The sequence below is a fragment of the Alosa pseudoharengus genome, unplaced genomic scaffold, assembly GCF_046254945.1.
Source record: "Alosa pseudoharengus isolate Yale_2024_CS ecotype anadromous, Long Island Sound unplaced genomic scaffold, YU_APseudo_1.1 YU_APseudo_1.1_scf_14, whole genome shotgun sequence".
Classification (NCBI taxonomy): domain Eukaryota; kingdom Metazoa; phylum Chordata; class Actinopteri; order Clupeiformes; family Clupeidae; genus Alosa; species Alosa pseudoharengus.
The window spans coordinates 27,537,364-27,561,924 of NW_027468609.1; the positions used below are offsets into that span (position 1 = coordinate 27,537,364).

At 41.3% G+C, this 24,561-nt stretch overlaps 1 protein-coding gene across 1 annotated transcript in view; it reads right to left on the reverse strand.

The window, feature by feature from the left end:
* The window catches only part of wrn (WRN RecQ like helicase), a 35,257-nt gene that overhangs the window by 7,622 nt on the left and 3,074 nt on the right, over positions 1–24,561 (reverse strand). The window contains exons 5-34 of the mRNA XM_076284482.1: positions 24,159–24,307; positions 23,802–23,951; positions 22,497–22,539; positions 22,302–22,407; positions 21,684–22,035; positions 21,294–21,371; positions 20,115–20,247; positions 19,366–19,441; positions 18,898–18,965; positions 18,370–18,478; positions 15,659–15,727; positions 15,490–15,572; positions 15,220–15,326; positions 14,899–15,086; positions 14,596–14,770; positions 13,692–13,873; positions 13,216–13,317; positions 12,794–12,886; positions 12,234–12,384; positions 11,169–11,339; positions 10,838–10,932; positions 9,870–9,933; positions 9,685–9,749; positions 8,770–8,848; positions 7,332–7,444; positions 6,895–7,009; positions 5,247–5,381; positions 4,666–4,828; positions 3,833–3,996; positions 413–592 (exon numbers count right to left, since the gene is read on the reverse strand). Of these exons, the coding sequence (XP_076140597.1) occupies positions 413–592; positions 3,833–3,996; positions 4,666–4,828; positions 5,247–5,381; positions 6,895–7,009; positions 7,332–7,444; positions 8,770–8,848; positions 9,685–9,749; positions 9,870–9,933; positions 10,838–10,932; positions 11,169–11,339; positions 12,234–12,384; positions 12,794–12,886; positions 13,216–13,317; positions 13,692–13,873; positions 14,596–14,770; positions 14,899–15,086; positions 15,220–15,326; positions 15,490–15,572; positions 15,659–15,727; positions 18,370–18,478; positions 18,898–18,965; positions 19,366–19,441; positions 20,115–20,247; positions 21,294–21,371; positions 21,684–22,035; positions 22,302–22,407; positions 22,497–22,539; positions 23,802–23,951; positions 24,159–24,307 (3,758 nt within the window). The remainder of the gene's footprint in view (positions 1–412; positions 593–3,832; positions 3,997–4,665; positions 4,829–5,246; positions 5,382–6,894; positions 7,010–7,331; positions 7,445–8,769; positions 8,849–9,684; positions 9,750–9,869; positions 9,934–10,837; positions 10,933–11,168; positions 11,340–12,233; positions 12,385–12,793; positions 12,887–13,215; positions 13,318–13,691; positions 13,874–14,595; positions 14,771–14,898; positions 15,087–15,219; positions 15,327–15,489; positions 15,573–15,658; positions 15,728–18,369; positions 18,479–18,897; positions 18,966–19,365; positions 19,442–20,114; positions 20,248–21,293; positions 21,372–21,683; positions 22,036–22,301; positions 22,408–22,496; positions 22,540–23,801; positions 23,952–24,158; positions 24,308–24,561) is intronic.

Consider the following 24,561-nt stretch of genomic DNA (forward strand, 5'->3'; position numbering starts at 1 on the left):
TATTGCAACGGAAATTCCAATCAGGACAGAAAGTGCTTTCAGGCACACTGCTTATTTAGAGAGCAGTTAACGTTGAATTAACTCAGTCGATTACCCAAAGCTGCGATACAACTTTTGTCTTGTTGGGGAAAAATACTCCCAAATGTCTGAAATTGAATTAAAGGCTACAGGTAGTACAAGTACAGCAAAATACTGCATGTCTTAATTATGTTATGCATATTTGTCTTAATTACAGGCATGTCTCTTTGTCTTAAGACGTGCTTAAAATATTAACTTATAGGAAAAGTGCTGTCACTCTGCCCCTCAGATAAGCATGGACAAACTAAGGATGTCTAGGAGGCTAGGGGCAGTATCAGTGATCGCCAAGTTCTCCTCAGTGCCCATGCTGTGAGTGGCTATTCTAAGGGTTTACCTCTGGCATGGGCATCTCGCTGAAGAGGTCATCTTCACTGCCGTCCATCTCGTCCAGGGCTGGCAGGACGGTGGAAGCCTGGGGAGGAGGCCTGAGGAGAGGAGGCTGTAATGCCGGTTTGGGGTCCGGTGGGGGTGCAGTTCTCGGAGGTAGAGGCTTGGAGGCTTGTATGGGCTTGTCCTGCAGGGAACCATCACCATTATCATCATCATCATCATTAAACAAATAAGTTTCAAAGGAGGAGAAAGGAGATACAACCACATGTTTTTATCCCTATATCTGTCTCTCGGTCTGTTTCTCTCTGTCTATCTGTCTCCCTCTCTTTCTTTCACTGTTGTATCGTATAAGTGGTAGATTTACGGCCTTTACGATCACAATGGAATGCCGACAGATGGAATGTGGTTCCGGAGAGGAAACTATGGATTTGTTTAGCTGCCGCACGGATCAGCATGGGTGTAGGGGCTTGGAAGAGGCATGAGGGCCACAGATAGTGAGTCTGCATTTCACAGCATAATCCAAACTCATCTCGGAATTCCATGGGGACACCAGTGGAGCGGACTGGAATGGCTTTGGAATGCAGTGCTGAATCAAATGGGGAGCACATGAAAATCCATCTGTGGGTCCTTCTCTGAGGTGTGGGAGCCTCACAGATAGAAAGTTCCTTTAATTCAGAATGGGCCAAGGTGCTGCCTACCACACTATGTGCCAAAAAACAAACACTATGCTTTCTATTCCCTTCCTCAGAACAGTGAGGTGCTTAGTAAAGGCTATTCCAAAGGAACTTCCACACTTGGAGTCAAACGCCAAAACTTCTGGGGGGGAAAACAACAATAACAACATGCTGAGCTGTATTCAAATGCTGTTGGCAGACCAGATCAATGGCATCGCAGACCAGATCAATATCAATCCACACCTACTGCTGACGCTTCCATCCTATCCTATCCCATTGCGCCAAGAAGGGAGAAAGGGCACTAAAGATTCCTCCTCAGACAGAGGGAACATCCAGAGACAATCCCAGAGGAAAGGGGAGGGGTGGAAGACATGGGCAATGCCTTGACTCTACATCTGTGGCTGAGATGCGCTAAGAAAATAGGTCTGCAGTAATCAGTCTGAGAGGAGGCGCCAGATGTCGTGCTGGCCTTTAAAATCTCCCCTCTCTTAATGTAGGTTTTATGAGGTGACGACTGATCACGCCATTAGAAGTTATGGATCGTCTTCTTCATGGAGAGACTGGTATTATGCATGCTGGAAAGTACAAAAAAAAACAGGGATATCCCATTCCATGATTGGATTAATCCCCCATATAAGAAATGGAAACATGAATTCATGATGACATCACTGGGACAGGAAAAGACACGAGCGTGTCCCTTTGAAGTCTCTCCACTTACACTGTCTTATATACATTGATGAATTATTAGAATTACATTGCAGCATGTTCCTCTTCCTTGCAATGATCTTAGTGAATCATAATCAGAAGATGGGAGTCTTTAACACATGATCCTGTCAAAAATGTGGGTGGACACCCATACTTGACAAAGCAATGTTGCATTTCTGAAAAAAGTTTAAATCTGGACAATCTAAACTTTGCTTGCACCAGCTCAAATGTATAATTGTGTGACGGCTTCAAGGCCGCTGTGGTTCTAGAAAATTCAGTACAAAAAATGGTACTTTCCAAAGAGCAGATGGTAGTATAGACAGACCAAAAGAACAAGACGATGCTGAATAAAAGCCAAGGTCACTAATCTCAATCAGAAAACCTATTAAATATTTAAGCTTACAGGATGCTGGCTCCCTCTGCTGGTCGTGAATGATCATTATTGTCCATGACAATTACATCTCTACAAATTCCTTTTCTTGAGGTTTACTTGGAAAGAAGAGATACTACTGGGCTGCTATAGCCTGCCGTTGAGCAAAGTGGTACATGGAACGGATGAGCAGAAATTCCAGGACTCAATTTGCCTAACACTTAAGTAAATAACTTAAGTGCAGTCGCTCTGGGCATGTCTACTTCTCCCTTTATATAGGGAAAACAGATTAAAACTAAGAACTGTCTAAAGAGACAGAGCCATCAAATGTGTTTGTGGAAAACTGAGTAAGTGGAAAAATATAGGCTTGGTTACCTGTGGGGATTCTGAACAGGCTGCTAGTTATGAAATGCTGACCAATCTTACATGTTTATGATTTAGACCTATCTTGATAGGAGCACCTATGATGTAATGTGCAACTTAATTGTGACAAGTTAAATGTCAGGGATATAGGGATAAACTCAACACTTTTGTTAAGTACACTCAAATGAAGCCAGTTAACAGCAACCACATTGTTTAGTTTCAAAGCCAAACAACAAGGACCATTTTAAAAGATCACAGTCAAACGACAAATCACAAACAGGGGTCAAATAGCAACAACCTCATTTTACGGGCATCTTGTCCAATGGCCGCTGTCTGGTTATAATCTATATGTCTGGTGTAGGATGTTGCTGCCCTCTACTGGTCAAGATTGACCATTGCTACCATTTACATCTTGTTTAATCCAAATATATGGTTAAAATAGTGAACATACTGTAACTGTCTTGGTTAGAGACTTCATGGAAATGGCATATGCAAAGACACATGACCAAACACACAAATGTTTAGACTATCTTTGATGAGTGTTACATAGAGAAGCATGAATATAGACCCTTTTAACTGCATAAAAGGTTACACAGACATCAACATTGAGCTACCGGTAATTTGTAGAGCATTTACGCTGAAGTCTGATTCATTTCAATTTCAAAGTATCTGCGATGGTTTTGAATGTTTCAAACGGAAACCCTCTAGGAACGGGCCGGTTCACAAAACTATTTAAGACTAGTCTATAGTGTTACACCAGTCTTAATTTCGCCCATATACTAGTCTAATGCAAGTTAGACTGTTTCACAAAAATAAAGACTGATTTACTTTTTTAGACACCTTACCCTCAGGCTAGTTTAGATACTATGTTATCTTGATTCCACAACTGATTTCAGTTGGAAATGTGTAACCTAGCCAAGTCTAGCCTATTCTTGCTGATCTAAAACAAATTAATTAAGGAAGACCTATACACTGTAGAGGATGAAAATACCACATCTGAAGTGTCATTTGTAAAAACATATGTGCCCTATTCATCTTGTTTCACCTAAAGCAAGCATGTTTTGCTTGAGTAAAATCGAGTTGAGTTGGTTAGATGAGGTTACTCAGGCAGCCATGTTTTTCATTTTGAAAAGAGTCTTACTTTATCCAGAATTCATTGCACTATAGTCCCACTTCAGATAGTCAAGAGCTAAACTGCTTTGTGCAACGGTTTAATTTAGATACCTATATGAAGTCTAACTATCTAGTCAAAGTCTATTTTTGTGAAACTAGCCCCAGATCGAAAGGGTCTGTAGAATCCAGTGGAGCCCACCTCTGGCTCGATCCAAGCAGGCTCATTCCTGGAGGCCTGGCTGCTGCTGCCGGCAGCTCCATGCGGGAGTCCCTCCCTCAGGAGCAGAGTCACGGTGAGGCGCATCAGGAAGGTGCTGATCTCCTCAGGCACTTGGGCTCGGATAGCCTTCACATCACTCAGGTCTGAAAAGGATACAGAGCTAGTGTCAACTGTGGAATTCAAAATGCACCTCACGCAGAACTTTTCACCAAACCACAAATTCCATTTCAGGGCAATTCAGCGTGTGTGCTGCCTGTGATCTCAATTCGCCGAACATGACGTGCAGTATACAAAGCATAGACGGTCTGTACACCTATTTGTCTGTTCTCCTCTGTGTCTTATTATGTTGCACTAATGTATGTCTTGATTGCAAAAAGCTGTGAGTGGTACTTGAGGTTCAAGACAAATGGACTTCCTGGGGCCAATAAAGTTAAGGACCACACCAGGTTCACCCCAGGAACGATAACTATAAAGATAACTGCAACTGTAACCATAAAAGCATCCAAACCGACCAACGATAAGGAAAGTCTTTCTTCGTGTTGATGAATGAAAAGCATCCACACCGACCAACTATAAGGAAAGTCTCTCCTCATGTTGATGAATGTGATGGCAAAATTTTGATGGATTCTGATTGGCTGTCAGCTTTTTCTCGATCTCAAAACCGTTCTGAAAGTGATCCCCAACAATACCGTTCATGTCGTTGTCGTTATAATTTATGTATGGACATCTTCATTCATATTAGCTAGAACGATACTCTTCTAGAGTAGAGCAGAGAGATACCTGCTCTCTGATACAGAGAGCAGTGTTGATACCTGAGTTGATGGGAGGGGAGGTGATGATGCGAGTGATGGTGGTGCGGACGTGGGATGTGAGGCCGGCTCTCTCCAAGTCCAGCGGGTGGTTGGCGCTCAGGGCCTGCAGGAGGTGGCACTCCACCACCGAGAGGGGCAGGCTACGCAGGTCACACACCTGCCTCTGGGCACGTCAAAGGACACCACACACCCACACCAGTTACGTTTTACAGTGGAACCCAAGAAGGCTTAAGATAATTACCAACAGCTAGAAAGCTTGCATTGTATACATTGTTTAGTGATAAAAGTAGACCACAGCACGTGCTTACTGTATGTTTACAAACGTAGATAAACATGACATTCACATAGAAATATATTTGTGTTATTGATGTGAAATTACAGGAGAATTAGGCATTAGGCTAATTGATTTTGGCACAGACCCTTGGTATGCCTTTTTGAAATGCACATGTGACCAGGAACATCTATCCTTACCTTAGTGCTTCTCCTCCCCCAACCCTTCCATCGTCAGTCCACTAGCTTCTTAATACTAATTAACAAGCCTACAAAGATGTTGAAACAAACATGAAAGACCTCTCTCTTACCAGTGTTTTGCCCTCCAGTTGAAAGAGTTTGTAGGTGGTGAGCTGGCTGTCTGGCATAATGACGGGCGCAGCACTGCCCACTGAGGGACAAGTCTGGGCAGGAGCAGAAGATGCTGTTGTTGATGGGATGCTCATCTAGAAGGCAGATCACAGAATGACAGAAGCGGGGCTTTACAAGTATACTATACTCAGCCGTGCCTACTGGTCGGGGTTCGAACCGGCAAACCTCCGGTTACAAGTCCGAAGCGCTAACCACGGCTAGTAGGCCGTAGGCCACGGCTGCCCCACCAGTAGCTTTGGCAGAACCGAATGTACACAGGTAAAAAGTTAAGCGAGTGCAAGATGTGTGGATTATTATCATGTCTGACTTAAGCAATAAGCCCCGAGAGGCCGTAGGTTACGCTGATTCTACAACAGCTAAGGGGTGTTGTTAGGCACGACGCGCTAGCGGGTAAAGCAACAAGAAAGGTAATGATTTATTCATAGATAATCATTCTTCCGCCAAGAAATATATTCCTCTATCTGAATGGTTGCCAAGCAACGTCGAGACGCAGCTTTTGTATCAAGTTATGGTAGCGCAGTAATATAGAACGGAATGCGGTCAAGGTGTATGTTTGTGCTGGATATTACAACGGCATCGAATGTGATTCAGCCAATCACAATCAAGGACCGGAACTATCAGTTTTAGAACTCAACAATAAAGACCCCCTGAATGCAGTTTGCTTGCATAAAATGATTTTGCAACACCACACCAATAAACAGAGGTATGCAGTGGCTATTCAAAACAACGTAAAAATAATATGCAAGAAACTGACACTTTGAAATACTGACACAAATAACAGGATCTAGGTGGAGGTAGACGTTTTTTTTCTAAAACTGGCTGATTTATGTTGTTCTGTCGGAGCATAGTATCGGTTTCAGTGAATATGATCAAAACAATCTTGCCAACTGCAGCTTTAACTCAAAACAGCTGTTAGGCTTATGTCATTTTGATCTGCTCACTGCACATTTATTATATTACAATATAATATTCAGTATTCATTACTGAATGCTTAGCTGGAATTATGTTCTTCCCTATCATCCTATTTTAAACCAGGCCTACCTGTGGGCATGTAGTTAAGCTTTCAAACAGGAATAGCATGTTTGAACAGGCACTTTTCCTGGCCTGGTAAATTGTTGTTTTAAAATTCTGTGACTTCTCCAGGATTTCCATGACCATGAGAAAGCTGTGCGCTGATTGTGTGATAGCTAAACCACCTTAGCAAGCTTGTAGTGACTAGTGGGAGAGCAGGCAGTAAAACAGGTATGTGTACCAGATTGTGCATCTGTGATAAGCACGGAAGTGAGTAAGCAGTACACTATGTTCAGATAAAGTGGCACAATGTGACAAAAAACCTTGACCCGCCAAGTTGTAAAGATGAGATCTACATATATGGACATACAAGACATGGACTTCCGATATGATCATAACCAACGTGCAAAAAAAACTGAGAGGAAAAAAATCTAGCAAGCTATTTTCCAGTGGAGCAAATAATAACAATAAAAAAAACATGAATACTAATGTTTTCAGGTAAACAGGTAAGACAGGTCTATCTCGTCGTTCCTGGTTCTTTCTCTGATTGGGGCTGTGAGGTGCTCGCTGGCGTACCTGGAGGCCGTGAGTCTTGCAGAACTGTACGATGGTGTGCAGCAGCGGCTGCAGCATGATGGACTTGGCCTCGCTCACCCCGTCCACTTGCTTCAGGCTCGCCGCTGTGCACGGCCTACAGGGCAGACACAACCGCAGCAGGTTGAAGGGAAAAGGAGATACATTGCGGCAGTGAAGAGTTTGGTTCCAAAAACGCTATAACTCCGTTTTTAAAAACATTAAAAAGTCAGGCTATTTAATTGTGTATTTCAGGTAATATCAAATTGAAGTTGTGTTGTTTTGATTGAGGAAAGATAAATCAAATAACAATACCCCTTTACAGTTCTACTGAAATAACTTGGAGAACAAAATGTAAAACAATATTTATGAAAATTCATTAAATGGTGGAACCAAACTCTTCATTTATACACTGCAGGTCTTTCTGGTGCATGCTGTACCTGGTCTTTGCCATGTCCAAGAGGATCTTGTTGGTAGCTAGTATGGCAGGTGGGATATCCCTCAGACTAGCCAGCTTCTGTCGCTCATAAACCAGCTTACCATACAGCTCAGTCTGATGGGCACAAAAGGGAAGCATTACTGAGCTGACGAGTGTATTGGTGTAATTTTCAAATGTCTTAAGACTTGATGATAACTGTGGTTAACAGTGGTTTTCTACCACTCCTTTAAGCAGACATAGAATGGGAGACAGTTTTCACCTGGGCTTTGCTGAATAAGGAGAGATCGGTGCATGGCCACAGAACTACCAAGTACCTGAAACACGGCTGTTTCCTCCATATGCAAATCTCAGAAACTTTGAAATTACTACTAAAAAAACGGGCCAAGAGTGTGACAGACACAAGACAGAGTGTGATGTGGAACACAGACTGTGACACAAACACCCTTCTGATCACCGCTCCCCTTTTCATATTGCGTTACCACTTCGAGTTGAGATTCAGGTAGGAGTTGCTGGAGCCTGTTATAAGCTGTATTATCAAGTACTTGTAACACCTAGTCCTACCAAACAACCTGGTAATAAATGTAGTCATGATACTCTAGAGAACCTCCCTCCCTGATCACTCCAACAGGATGGCTACACAAAGAGTTCTACACCATCTAATACATTTCAGCAATGTTATTACTATTTATTTTTTGTAAAGTTGTCTAATGCAAAAAGACAATGGCGGCAGTCATGTTGGGCGAGAGCAAAATGTTGTTGAGCCAGTTTGAGGTAAATATTTCAAATAACACTGCAGCAACTCCTCTGCTAGGGGGAAATAAATAGCTGTGTGAAAATTCAGAGGCAACCTCTTCATGACTAGTCAAGTCAAGTCAAGTCATGTCAAGTCAGTTTTATTTGTATAGCTCATTTAACATGCACAGAGTGCAACCCAGAGCGCTCCACACACAAGACATTGACACACAAGACAAAAGATGCAGGAAGATGCCTACACACGTATGAGTGCATGAGAACTGATGAACGGTCATATTCAATCATATCAATAAAGGAGTATGAGCTGGCAGCCAAACATCCTGTGAACTCACTGTGTACAATTTTCAGACTTAATAAATACTCCCACCCTTCTCTCTTCCTGTGCCAGGCATTGTAAGCCGCACTTGTCCTACTATCAAATCTTCTCAAACAGAAATCATATTCATGGGTTTCAACACTGTGGACATGTTTGGACTTTTACTGAACGTAAGTGACACCGATACCCCTTCACTGTGTCCAGTACTGAAGTTTCAACATGGCACGCACGCAAGTGTCAACAAGAATGGGTCCGGACCTGATCCGTTCATTTTCGAATTCCAGGGGTGCAATGAGTTCTGAGAGAGGTCTGGTTCCCAGGCTATATCCTTTACTGTTTTGCTCTGAAAAAGTAAAAGTGATGACGCTACCTGAAGCTCCAGATCTCTGGCAGAAACAGGCGGAGGCTGGGGTTTGGGGGCTGGGAGGGCCATGGGTCTGGAGAGCGTCCTGCGTGGAGATACACCATAAGGCCAAAGAGGACAGACAGTTAACTAACAGACCGGAAAATCCATTGGGTCAAAGACATTAAAACCGATTAGATTAGCTGAAGGTTAAAGGCTACAGGTAAGCAGGTACTGTATGCATGCGAGCGTGAAATGACCACAACAAAGATTTCCACTCCTGGCCAAACAGATGCACAGCAATTTAAGTCACAAAGAATAAGCACCAATTTGAAAACATTGATTGAAATGAGCTATCCACTTTTCTTTCATTGTTAAAGCAACACTAAAGCACTTTTCCTCTGTAGCACGCACGGTATTTGTTTATCCAGCACCAACTTTGCAAATAGCGATGTCCACAGACACGGTAGAGTATGTTGCATGATTTTATGAAAGTATGATGTATTGCGACATCAGAAGCAAGTCTAATTTGTAGTTTCTTATGTCTCATTCCACCGAACTACAGATCCGCGCTACCCGATCTGGCAAACTTACATAGTGCGGTTATAGCCGATAGAGGGACACAAAGCGAATGCAGAAGTGCCGTTCACCGTGGTACGAGTTGATGAACCACTGAAACGATTTTGGAAACATTATTTCAAGGTACAAAAAACTCTTTGGTGTTGCTTCAAATGGAAGCCCCTTTGCCATCACTTTAGATCTGACAGAATCTCACAAGAAAGTACATGAATTTGGTTGCATCACTGTATGGATTTGGGTGCATTTTTGCGGTAAAGGGGTTACAGATTTAAAAGCAGTAAACTTCAAAGTGTTCAATAACTTATTAGTGGCATCTCAGACAGAGAACATCCTGCCCTTTATGCAATTGGGCTGTGTTATTACCTGGAGGAACTGCCCACTTTATTAACAGGCGGACTGGATGCAGTCCTGGAAAATATACCGGCCCTCTGAAACAGTAAAGAGTGGGTTTCCTGTGAGCATGAACACTTGTGTACTATATTATTAAAATACTATAAACAACAGTATAAACATGAGCACAACAGACCATACACATGTAAAACACATACCTGAGGAGATTCTGATGCAACGGTTGGCGCCTGGCTCCTAATGTTTGTTGTCTCAGTATTTTGTCTACAAAAACACATAATCTGATTTAAGAAACAGAGTATGGGCACCCAGCACCTTTCTAAGAAGAAAAAGTTAAGATCAGATTCACAAGAGACTGCAAATGTATATTACAAATGACTTTGAAGATGAAAAATGAAAACCAACTACAATGGCAAGCTAGCACCTCTATGTGGCATCTTTCCATGACTTGAAACTTGAGGGTGGGGGATTATCTTATTCTCCAAAGCAAAGGTGGTCTTTCCACCTTTGTTTTCCAAACATCAAATGGGCAACATTATAAGAAAAATAGAGGGAGATACTGCATGAGTTTAGTCCTTGTGATGTGTGATGGCCCTCTCTTTAATGTCTCTAAAGCGTAACCCTAAGAAAGAGGAAACTGACAACACCCATGTATCATGTGTCTCTGACAACAGACAGAGAGTCTAAACACATTATTTAAAGGAACACAATAAAAGAACAACTTTGAGTCATTATCCTACATAATCAACAACTTTAACTTGTGTAATATCAAGCATATCAGACTTCATTCTACGTATTACTATAAAAGTCTGTGTAGCATCAGAATGAGTTTGAAGCCGTTATTTTATGGCAAAAGAAAGAATGGGCGGTGGTAGTGTAGCGGTTAAGGAACTGGGCTAGCGTGCAGTAGCCTAATCTGAAAGTTGTCGGTTCAATTCCCGGCTTCCACCGTTGTGCCCTTGAGCAAGGCACTTAACCCCATGTTGCTCCGGGGACAATGTAATCCCTTGTAATATAGTTGACATATGTAAGTCGCTTTGGCTAAAAATGCGTCAGCCAAATGTAATGTAATTAAAAAAAAAAAAAAAAAAGAACTGCATTGTGTTCCTAAGACTGCCTTCAGTGCCTCCACTTGGTTTCGGTACTCCTACGCAGGAAGGGGCGTTACCTGGGAGCCGAGGCCCTGACATGCAGATCCTGATTGGGCTGAAGCAGGAGGGTTCTCTGGCTGCCAACCTTTGCTTTGCTGTACCATGTTCTGCCCTGGCCATGAGAACAACACACAGGCAGGGTCAATTACGTTAAACCACCAGTTTAGTCAACAGCCAACAGGAATTTTAAAGAGACACCCAAAATTTAAATTTTAACGTTTGTAAAACTGTACATTCTGAGCAAATATCAACTGAGGACATTACATATAGCCATGAGGGTGAGTGCCAAGTGCATAACTTAAAGCAAACAATGTCCATGCATTCCCTGCAATGCCTTGAGAGAGTCACCTTGGGGGTGATTTTGCAGAGGGTGGTGAACTTGTTGTAGCCGGAGCACTCTGCCAGGTAGCTCTCGAGGACCAGGGCACGGCCCAGCGCTTTCCACCAGGCCTCAGGCACAGTCTTCCCTGCACCGAACAAAGGAAGCCGTCTGTACTTTTCTGGAACTTTCTGTGCAGTCTGAATCCAGCAACGGACAAAAAACAAAAAAAAACAAAAAAAAAAACACTTCTTGCTAAGAATTTAGAAAACACTTCAGGCAAACTTCTTATTTGGTAAATACATGTGTGAACTTCCCACAGTAACATTTTAAACTATGTTGTCAGGCAATCACATGATTGGCTCCTTGTGTTCTGATTGGATGCTCATGAAAAGTTACCCACTGAAGATTAATGATCTCCAGGAAAAATTTCATATGATTTGATGAATTATACACCTCTCCTGTACGTTTAATTTGTTTTCTTTGTGTGCTCATCTCTGTACATATTGTTCCCCTGTAAAAGAGTGTTATGTGTTCAAATCTGTGAGAAGAGGTGAATGGTATGTCAAGGTCATGTTTATCTGAGGCTTCTGCCTCAAACAGTAACTAAGAGCCTGGTGGGGGATGGCACTCTCACTGTTATTTGAGAATTACCACCAGATGAGCACCTGCACTTGGGCCTTGAGGAATGGGGAAGCCTCTAAATTCCTGACACTGACTCTCACCACGTACAAGGCTATGTTCTCTATTATGACCGGTTATCTCAAATATTAGTCCAGACTGGTTTGGGTATGGATAAGGGAGACATTGTGTAGGAAAAAACTGGAAGATTCCTATGTGAGAGGGTAATGTTTAGAAGGATGAAGAGACTTTGTAATTTCTGGATGTGCTGGATAACAATGTAAACTATAAAACATGCCTCAGAAATATTGCCCAGGAACATTGCTTACACAGTTGTCCTGCATATCAGAACTTTGGGGGAAATACCTGCTAAATGAAATGAATGAACAGTAACCGCTTATGCATATGATGATGAAGTATAATGTAATAATTGTAACTGAATAATTGAATTGAGATAGTATGACAGCACTTACAGAGCCTCGGAGAAAGAGGATGGGGACAGTCACCCCAAAACGTTCCCCAAGAGAATCAATTGCACCCAGTAACTGGAAGGCGCCTTCACCAAAGTCTTGCATGCTTTGCTCAGGGTCAGCCTTGCTGGGACTGAGAACTGACCTGGTAGAGCTACAGAAATAACCCAAGAGTCATTTTACAGACAACCACATTAAGAGATCGATCAAACACAACACAAGTTGTGGGACTATTTAAAACACCAGCAAGAAAAGCTCTGGGCCACATAGATAATATGCATGACAGGGACTTAATATCAATATAGGTAAATTCTTACTGTGTTATATTCAACTTCTCCTAATAGCACAGCATTTGTCTTTCCTTTAAAAAGGTCTATACTAGACACAGAATGGATCAACAATGAAAGACCTATATTGATGGAGAGCATGTTTCCTCAAATGCATTTGCAATAGCTCTTCAGGACAACAATCACAGTATTGTCTACATGGCCATATTTGCTTCCTGTCTGACACGGTAACCCATATTTAAATCATTCACACCTGCTAGTAACTCATTTACACACCTCAATTTACAGTTGTCACAGCACTTGTTGGTCCCCAAGATCCCTGACGTAACTTTCCGTAGCTGCTTGTCTTCAAAATGGGACAGAATCAGCCTTCAAGGAGAGAAATGGCATCAGAGTTAGACAGAGTTTACACAAATAAATAAATCCCTTTAGTTTACATTATTGGGCAATAAATCAATGAGAGGATGAAAAGAAAGGCCATGATAGATCTGGTGGAGAACATCCAGGCTATTCTGCGTTGGAAAGTGGTTTGTATACAGAGACCTTTGGCCTTAACAAAATGGAACGCTCTGTATATACAAGGCCTTCCCCCAAAACAAACAATATAACTAACACACAAACAAAAATATGTTGCTCTCTATTCAAAGCACATGCTATAATCAAAGCAAACATTAACATAAGGGGCACAATCAACCTACTTTCTTCTACATCTAGTTGAGTTCAGATACTTCTCCATCTTGGCCATCATCTGCATTTTATAAATCCTCATTTTATCACTGTTGGTCTGGTTTAGCAGAAATCTGTTAAGAGGACAAGAAAACAGGGACTTGAGTAATACCGTACAATCATTTGCGGATAACCTTTGGTTCACCAAATGTTGGCCATTCAAAACCCTATTCAAAACCGTGTTTTGGAAATCCATTTTTCAGACACCTGATTTGAATATGAGAACATGTTAGGAGGACAAAGAATATTTTCATTCATTGCACACTGCAATAATTCCTCTTCACCGACAAGCAAATAAGCTTCACCCAGAAATATGGGTTCATATTGTGAGTCTGAATGACTACACAGCAGCTTATTACTATGCAATCAAAAAACAACAATATTATTAATCTGTAGTAGCTACTGACAGATTATTAATCGGTAACATTTGACTATGAGTGTGCATCACCTGTTCAAGGCCATGTCCTGAGGTGCCCACAACACATGACATGCAGCTGGTAGGCCATCTCTTCCCGCTCTTCCGATTTCTTGGTAGTAGGACTCCATCTCTTTAGGCGCCCCGTAGTGGATGACTTTGCGGATGTCAGCCTTGTTAATGCCCATACCAAAAGCCACAGTGGCAACGATGCACTGGAAGAAAAAAACCCATGTGGACTTCATGTGCATAAAGCAGGTGGATATTATGTGCAACGGTACAGTCTCCTGGGTAGCCTTGTGGTGGAAAAGATGCAAACGATGATGCAAGATGCAAATTGGGATGCAAAAGAGAACACTGATAACGTCTGTCTATGATGCCAAAGTCATACAAGGCTACAAGGACCTGTTCTTATCTCCCAATGGGGAATCACTGTGAAAATAAAGTAAATTGTGTGTTAAAGAAAAAGGACAGTGGCTTAGGGTGTTCTTCAGATTGTTGCATATTAAACATAATAATATCATAAAACTTAACTCATCTCTCTAAATATTGATGTAGATATATATACATCAATAGTAAATTGTGTATTTTAATTATACACAGGAGGTGTCAAATGCCTTGTAAGGGATTTCCCGCAGTGGCCAAACAACAGTTAACCATACGCCTTAAAACTAAACAACATGACATTGGATACTACTACAACATCAAAAGCAAACCAAAGCAGCAAACACAAACCATGCAGCCTTTGCGCACAATAAGTAGGCTTTGCTAGCTAGTGTTTATGCCCTGCTGATGCAGGCTCTATATATATCAGGTGGCAAGCCAGCTACATAAATCATAAAAGAGAGTAAAAACAAAATGAAACTACATTCATACAGGTGAGTGGTGAATGATATTTTGTATTTTCGGTTCCCGTAGCTCTATCGGAGAGACCTACCTGGATCTCGTCCCTCATGAAGCGGTGCTGAGTTTCTCTTCTCTGTTGGATCTGGAGCCCGGCGTGGTAGACTCCACAGCGGATCTCTAGCTTTGTGAGCTCGGCCGCTACCCGTTCTGCCAACTTTTTAGCAGCGCAGTATACGATGGCAGGGCCCTCAAACTCATATCCACCCCTTAAAACATACAAACAGTTACACACACATACACTCTTATCAAATACTCTAGAAATCCAGGACAACAATCACCTACAAATGCATGATTATGACAACACGGCTAGCATGAAATACCAACAGCTACCAACCCGTTCTTCTTGTTAAGGAGAGGCTTGAAGTCCTGGAAGATGTTGCTGGACTTTCGGTTGACGTCCAGATAAAGGTTGGGTCGATCAAATGTGGTGCAGGTGATGATGGGATCCTTCAGGTGGAGACACTTGACGATGTCCTCACGTATAGAAGGGCTGGCCGTGGCAGTGAGAGCCACTATTGGAACCTGAATGAAAAGTATCCTAAACTGACTTAACAATATTTAACTGAACCCAAAGATTGAAGCGTGTGTGTGTGTGTGTGTGTGTGTGTGTGTGTGTGTGTGTGTGTGTTTGATTACATGAGAAAAACAGACATACATTCCGAAGAGCCTTCTTGAGCTTTCCCAGGTTCCTGTAAGCATTTCTGAAGTCATGTCCCCACTGAGATATACAGTGGGCTTCATCAATGGCTACCAGTGAAAGGCCTAGAAACGGGAAATGAACAACCATCCCTGAAATACTACTGATATTAATTTGACCCATCTATTTTGTTTATCTTCCATCATTGACACACTGATCATACAGAGTACATGGTCATGTCAAACTACTGCAAAAGAAATTAGTCCAAAAGCATACGACAGCACTTACCAATGGTGTTGTTGAGGTGTTCCAGGAGCGGTATGTTTCCTGAACAGAATTCTGGAGTCATATACACCACTCGAAAGTGTCCCCTGAAAAATGTGTTCAGAGCATTGGTGTGCATGTTATGTGATTAATGAAATGTTTGTTTTGAAATAAAATGATACAGGTTACTTACTTTCTTAAGTCAGCGGAAACATCATTTTTCTGGGCTGATCCAAGATAACAAGATGGAATGTTGGACATTCTGTAAGAAATGTGATTTCATTTGATCACTGTAAAAACACAGCTTTATTGGCACTTCAAAAAACACTGCTTGAAATTTTACATTTATTAATTTAGCAGTCCCAAGGAAAGAAAAAAAGGTAGTGCATGGCAAGTTCATGTTAGGTGTGTTGGGTTGTTAGTTGTGTTAGGAGAGAAGGTAGTCTCGGAAGAGTTGGTTCTTCAAGAGTCTCTTGAAGATAGAGAGGGGAATCCCTGCTCTGGTAGCATTTAGTAAGTTGATCCACCAACGGGGGAACTACAAATTAAAGTGTAAGTTCAGTGTAAATTGACCCATAGCCTTGTTGTATAAGCTCACCACATGCAGCCCATCGGAAAAAGAATGAGACAATTTGGGACAACATAGGACAAGTTATGGACAGGCAGCTTAAAGCAGACCCATGGGGCATCAAAACGGAAACTGAAAATAACTCCCCACTGCCCCATGGGTCTGCTTTAAGCTGCCTATGGGCGGCATGTGATGAGCTTGACCAACAGGACTATGGGTCAATATGGTACGGGACTTATTTTCACGATAACGACCGGCGTTTTATACATTATCCCTTACTTATTAAATGGCTCTTCATAATGGTACAGAATGCTCCATTCACTTGCATGGCCTTCCCAAAGTTCGGAGGTCTGATAATTTTGTATAACATACCACTGTCAAGGAAAATGGGTTTTGTGCCTCTGATTCACATCTTTCATATCACTCCACAAGTAGTCCGGTCACTTCTTGCAATGGAACCTCATTCAAAAGTGAAAGCAGATGGTTGATCAGCTGTGTTCTAAAGAATGTTTGATTCAAGTTCACCGTGTGTTACGAGCTATTTGTTTCTTAGCAAAAGCCACGACGAAACGGTAACAAATAAATGTAAAGTAATATCATGTGGAGTTTAATTGTTCGTTTTGGCAAGTAGCCGTGTAATAAGCGGGATAATGTATAGAAAGTCATTTATTATCTGAAAATAAATCCCTTCAGAACAAAGCAAGACCCCTCCGCTGGTGCGTCAGGGTCCTGTTCACCCTGTAGGGACTTATTTTCCGATAATGACCGGTGTTCTAAACATTATCCCTTACATAGCCATAGGGGATTTGCACACCTGTGAAGTAGCTCCAGTTTTTTGGCCGTATCACACTTAATTCGCCAAACTTGTGAAGTTTAAATTAATGCAATGCAATGTTTATTAATCAGAGCTGTAAAATACAGTTCAGAACGTTCAGAACTAGCAACATTGTAGCATATGAAGGAGGTCGCTTTTAGCTAGTTACATTCATGGTTACATGGCAGTGAAATCGCGATGTTTCAAAGCTAAGGTTCATCAGAATCCTGGGATACGCCCACTTGACAACGAGAGAGATGGAACAACTGGCCTTTAGCCATAGCAACAATCCATTTAGAACTACTAACGGCAGTTTGTCCTGCAAGTTGAGAAATGAGTTGATATGTGGCGGAAAGAAGTAGTTCTACAAACAAGACCGTTTAAGCGATTAAAACGTTTAAATTATATCAGCAAATTAACACAAACACAGAAAAATCAGTACTACCTAGTGAGTTGCTGCAGCCAACAGCCAGGGATAGGCAGTATTTCTGATACATGTATAAGTATTTTAAATACAAAATAGTATGTTGTCATTTGTATTTTATTGAAGAAAATGGCTTCGTATTTCGTATCAAAATACTTTATAGGTGTCTACTTTTGTAGTTGTAGTGACATCGTAAAAGTGCAAAACAATGAATGGAGCCTCTGACTGGTGCTGACTGAAGATGATCCAGTGCATGATGAGTAATGTGTAGGTGGCTCACACACACACCAACCTCAAGTTTCTTGAGAACTTTAATCAAATGTTAGTGTCATATCACACATGTTAGTGTCATATCTGAATCACCCAAAGGATCGAACCTCCGTTTGACAAAGCTTCGCATACTCCGGAGGTTACATCTGAAAGCAGCTTCTGATACAGCATTTAGGCTATGAGATGTAACAGGCAAGTCAGCATATTGATCTGTTACCCTGGCCTCTGCCTAGAGCCGGCCCTGTTTGAATGCGCATGTCTTTCTGTGAACCGAACGCTGTGTCATCCATTATCCCTTACTTAAGTAAGTGGGAGCAGACCCAGCACTTTGCAGGCAAGCATTTAGTGACTTGAATTTAATGCGGCCAGCTAAGGGTAGCCAGAAGAGCTCAACGCATAGTGGGGTATCATATGCCCTTTTTGGTTTCACCACACAAGCCGGGAGGCCCGTTAGGAGGACATTACAGTAGTCGAAGCGAGACAGAACCATGGTCTGTACCAAGAGCTGGGTGGCATGTTGGGTTAGGTCTGATTTTTCTTATATTGAATAGTGTGAAGTGGTATGACTGGGCAACAGAGTCAGAAAGCAAGGGAAACCATAAATAACTAAAATAATATAATGTCAAGTCAGAAAACAAGTGTTCCTTTAGTAGACAAGTGGACTTTGCAGAATCAGAATTACAATCTGTTTGGCTCTTTAATGATACCATAGCATGGATTACCTGTCTAAGAGACAGAGAGAGAGAGAGAGAGAGAGAGAGAGAGAGAGAGAGAGAGAGAGAGAGAGAGAGAGAGAGAAAGAGAGAGAGATTAAGAGGGATCACTCACTGGAGCTGCAGTACCTGATCCTCCATAAGAGCGATGAGGGGGGAAATGACCACACTGACATTCCCACACAGCACTGGGGGGTACTGGAAGCACAGACTCTTCCCATAACCTTCACAAAAAACAAGCTGGATCAGTCTGCACATTTAGCAAACATGGAGACACACCTAATTGTAGTTCACAAGTCGTAGACTACTTAAAATTTAATCAGTTCAATTCAGTTACATGTTTTATTTATGTATATATGTTATGTTTTATTTTTAGCCACCATTTAAATTAATGTGTACCAGTTAGGTATACATCAAGAATTTGCTGCTTCTATCAATTAAGTAATTAGGCTAATCTAGGCATTTCCATCTATAGAATGCAAGATCAAAACACTATTTAATTGATCATAATCAAAGCAATGAACAGTCATGGAGTCTTGGCAAATATATACGTTGAGGATTAGTGTCATTCTGTAGTTTCCAATGAACATCTTCAAGTGCACACGCAAACCATTGTGAAATAATGATAAATAAAACCTCTTACCAGTTGCCATGACAACAAGATTATCCCTTCTTTCTCTAAGAACAGAATGGATCACTTTCCATTGTACACTAGGAAAAAAAAATAATTCCATATACTTCAAAAAGAATGTTTTCAGGCCAGTAGCTTGAAACCTTCTGAAGAACACCAGATTAAAGGAGAAATCCAGCGAGATTTCACATAGATCTCCGTGTCCAAAGGTCACCGTGCACTGTAGATACGAAGAGAGAGAAAAAAACGAGTCAGGCAGCTACAGCGCTACACTCTGGCGGCATGTCTGTGAGCCCCAATGTACATGCCCCCAGAGTGTAGTGCTGTAGCTGCATGGCTGCGTTAGCTGCGGGCTGTAGCAACTCGAGCTAGGTAAAACCGATTGTTTTCGTTTTTTCATACAGACAGTACTCAGTGACCTCGAGATACGGAGATCTATGTGAAAACTTGCCAGATTTCCGCTTTAAACTCTGTGCTTACGGTTTGAAACTGTGATGTCCAAAATACATCTTAAGACATTTAACTTGCTCAGGGGTGGGCTGAGGAAGTGTCGGATCTATGTGTGGAAAGACAAACACAACAAACACAATATGACAAACAGCACTATTAGTAATGTAATCAAATATTTTAAGGAAGTCCCTGAAGCTACAGAGTCATACATTTGCATGAAAGAGAAATTATATTGGCCTCAGTTTTGCATGACTAAGGTTATAAAGGCTCCTAAAACAATGTTGCTTTGGTCATTTGGGTGCATGACCAGGATCAGGATGAGCGTGCTTGGGTGCAAGACAATTTCTCATCTCCAGATCAAACTTTAGCATGAGACTACTTACATTGTTTATCATAATTTATAGTTAAACAGGAATTCAGTACTTTGTGCATTGGTACAATTATCTAATGCTCTAATTTTCTATGGTCTTCAGTGTATTTTAGCAATACATTTGGTGATGTCATGTTAAAGCAGTTTGTGCATTTTCACTGGACTTTTCTGCAAAGTGAATATCTTGGGCAGTTACTAGATTATCTATAATTCACATATACATACACACATAAACCTGAATTTAATGATGAAACAATCCACCTACAGTATCTACAACACCATACATTAGACATGGTTACCATCTGCACACTGCTGCTTTAAAACATGGTACAGGATGTGTTTGAAATACTGGACACACAAATAAATGCTTCATGATCCCAACTGAGAAAAATGAAAGCACTGTAATCACCAAATCCCTCCTCCTCTTCCTCTTCAATGTCTTCGTCATCTTCCTCTATGGCCAAACATTCTTCCTGGGATTGTTTCTGACCATGGCATGTCACAGTGTTTCCATTATTCAGCTTCTCCATTTCCTCCACACACTGTGAAGGAAATACCGGAAGTTGATAAGGCCACAAACTCAAAAAGAAACAATACATGTGGGAGGTGGAACAGTAACTTCGTCACCAAAGGTTGTATCTCGTGAGGAAACCTCATGATCCATACCAAGTAATTATTGCAATTAAAGTAACACAATGTACGAATTACCCTTTTAGTCCATTTTCAACATACTGGATACTAGGGCTTCACAATTATCGCAATAAGTAATCGCAATATGAACTAATGCAATTATTACCTAATCGCAAAAGCTACAAATAATCATGCACAGCTAATTTTGTCACATTTCTGACTTTTATATTAATTTCATCGTCCTTGATTGTGCCATTTCTGGTTGGTGGGTGTGCGTAGTGCTTGACGGGCACAGAAATTCTGATTAGTGAGCTTCATAGTCCATTGCGGGCGCTGTGCTTCTTGTGCACTGACCGTGCTCACCAGTCAGGGGCGGCACAAATTGAAGAGACATTTGGAACATTGATATGCCATATATGTCAGAAAAATCACAATTAGATATTTTCGCCAAATCGTGCAGCCCTACTGGTTACACATTCACACAAAGGTGAACATTTGCGAACGATTGTAAACATTTTTCCATTTGCCTGGAGTCTGCGGAGGTAGTTCTCCGCGAACATACAGTGGAACTGGACATGAGCTTGATGAAGGCAACAATGCAATTACCGTTAAAATGAAATGTTAACACCAAATCGTTCAAATGTAACTGTTCAAAGAAAACATGTTCACCACGAACGTTCGCCACTGTTTGAACGCACCTCAGGTATCCGATTTCTTTAAAACTGACAAAAAGAGTCATACTACTACCCGCAACAATGTTACATGGAGCATTATCAGGCTATGTCAGAGACTCCTCTTTCCATATTGTAAGTCAGTGTAGCATCAAAATTAGTTTGAAGCTGTTATTTCAAGGTAAATGACTACATATTGTTGTTTTATTTCTATTTCAGAATTCAAAGCAAAACAAAGGGAGTGCCCCAGGGTAATGTCAAGCCATCTATAAAATATGACACAGTACCTGCAGCATTTCATTTTCCAAGTCTTCATCACTTTCGACCTCGCAGGAAAAGTCAGAGGACGTATTCAGTGAAGTTTTCTTCGAAGTAGCACAATGGAAACATGTTACTTTTACAATGACAATAAAAAAGCAAGACTCAAGTTGAAACATGAATCATTTTTTATGGTCTAATTGTACCAAAAACACACCCACCTGCCAATAAAGGGTTGCAAAAAAATTGTTCAATGTGATGATAAAGTGTAGATACTTTATATATATGCCAGTGGCAGCTGTCAACATTGTATGTTATGTAGAGATATGTCAGAAGTTACAGCTGAAAGATGTTTGATACGAATTTAGGTTGGGTACATGAAACAAACATACAAACAAACAAACAAACAAGCAAACAACCTTGAAGTCCAGGGTGGACTGCTCTTCCAACTCTTCTTGTTTGGCCTGCATCTCTATCATCTGCAGTTCAAACTCCGAGATGTCCAAGGACATGATGCAGTCTTTAGAGGCACTTTTCCAGTCGTTAATCCTGTTGCAGTCCTCAATGTGTGTTGTGTCTCTCGTAGGGCCTCTGTCAGTCCCACTGTGATGATCTTCGGATGGGGACTGTCTTTGATCAGGCAAAATGGGGCAAGTGGTGGAAGAATCATGGGGCTTGGGCTGTACATTTTCGGCCGATATGCTGTTCACCAGTATCTCCTCTCTTAAGGCCTCAAGTCTCTGAGATACTTCCTCTATCAGTTCCTCAGTTCTGCAGCAAATTAATTATGAGTTATTAATTACAACCAGTTGGGACTATACAGTTAAACCCAAAAAGTTTCATACCCCTGGCAAACCACAATCTGATTCTGAGTTTAATTTCCGTTCAATTAAAAGAAGAAAAAAAATATTATAAATACAATCTCAATTTTTACTACCTTATTACAGACCCATTGTTTTTTTACACAATACCTTTGCTCTTTGAGGATACTTTTCTGTCCAAAACCAAGTTGCTTCGAGGAATCATGTGGTACAAACCTGCTTGTGCAAGGTGCTTCTGGAGGAATGCAGTCAGTGAAACAACTGAGGTTCTTGGCCAATTGAGAGAGTTTGCCTTTGAGATCGCTCTGACCCTTCCACTTTCCTAACAGAACAACAAACAGAAAGAGCTCTTGGCAGATGCAGATATTAGTTTAAACAAACAGTGAAATAAGAAATGCAAGAGGAGCTTACCTTGAATAATGCTCTCCAGCTTTTGATGAATGATCAGGCCAGCCTAAGAAAACAATACTTTCATGAGCTGAACTTTGGAGGACATATGCATAAAAGAGTGATTCTTGGCCAATCACACTGGACCTAGTAAAGAGCTAGTTTGCCATAACTATTTTGCAATGACTATGCTAGGGGTCTCTTTACTTAATTAGATAATGAATAACAAAATACTGTCATTATTTACTACTCAAATGAGTAGGCTACACAAGCTCAAAGTCATTACACTGAAGAGCATGAAGACACATGTATTAAAGGGGTGGTTCAGGATTTTGGACATAGGACCTCATTTCCAAGTAAGCAAGTGTGATATTTATCAGTGGAGACCGTTTTCAACACGTTTCATCCAGTCCTTCTAATTGCAGAGTTCGCAGGGGCTAGGCTAGTGCAAGTCAACGGTATGTGTTAGCCTGCCACTAAAAACAGTTATACCCACTTCAAAGTACACCCGAGGCAAATAAATTATAACGCCAGACTATCGATGAAAATGTCTGTGTTGATAGTTTTATTTCTAACATTATTCTATCCTTGCATTTCAACGATCGCATTACATTTTGAGGGACTAGTTTCTTAGCAGCGGCGGAATTATACTTGATCCGGTTAGTAGTACTAAGCCGAAAAGTAAACAGTAAAGCGCACTCCAATGGGGATACCTAGTAGTAGCCTTGGTAATATCAGTCTGCCGCTGAGTTGCTTGAATGACTACTACCAACTTCAGGGAACAAAGTATAACTATTGCAACGCGATGCAAGGGTAGTTGTATTTCTTATACTATTCTATCAACACAGACATTTACATCGATTGTCTGGAATTTGCCTCAGGTGTACTTTGGAGTGGGTAAGACAGCTTACTTGGAAAAGAGGTCCTATGTCCAAAATCCTGAACCACCCCTTTAAGTAACAGGCACTGATTTACAAACAGTATGAATGTATCGACTGCAAGAAAATGTACTGAGATCATCTTCGTCATCCATAACAGGGCATAGTGAGTGAGGATTAAATTCTAATGAATAATACAATAATGTTGCTCAGTTTCTGAACCTTTACTGGCACATGGGAGTGTACATGTGACATGGGGGCTCAAGATCTTGCCTCCAGAGTGTAGCACTGTAGCTGCCCTGCAGCTCTAGCTGTTGGCTGCAGCAACTTGAGCTAGGTACTAACAGTATTCGGGGACCTCGAGAAACAGAGATCTATGTGAAAAATTGTTGGATGTCTCCTTTAACAGTTATCAAGGTCATGGTGCATCTGTATAATAGAAACATCTTACATAAGCATCAGTGGCAGCATATCTCTTCTGGTCTTCAGTGAGCTCAAATTCATCCCACTGGCTACAGCGGACACCCTTTTCTTTGAAGAGCTGCTTCCTGAAGAGGTGCTTGACTAGTCCATCCAGGCTCCACTTCTCCATGCACCTCAGCTGTAAGGACCAAACCACTTCAATTCATAAAGCAATAGGACATCCACATGCAGAACCCAAAGGACAAAAATCCCAGCCATAATCACCTACATTTATTATTTATAAGTGACATTGTGTGGCATATAAATTAGGAGGACAGCTACATTGGTCACCATTGGTTTTATCATTTTTTAACAAAAAAAGTTTTTATATCTGCAAAGATCAAACCTTTTCATTAGCCAGATCAGAGAGCTCTACAAAGTTGCGCAGTTTGATATCAAAATCAGACAGCAACTTCCACATGTCTCCTTCTATTCCGACCCCGACCTTCTTAAGTGTCTCATCCTCCAAAAGCATTTTTAGGCCAGGGGGAAATCCTAGGAGCAAGAAATTACATATTGGATGAAAATCATACTGTTGAAAATCTATCTGTGTCAACACAATAGTGTAAATCAAAGATTCTAAAACTGATAGTTCCGGTCCTTGATTGTGATTGGCTAAATCACGTTCGATGCCGTTGTAAAATGCAGCATAAACATACACCTTGACCGCATTCCGTTCTATATTACTGCACTACCATAACTTGATACAAAAGTTAAAGTAGCTGCGTCTCGACGTTGCTTGGCAACCA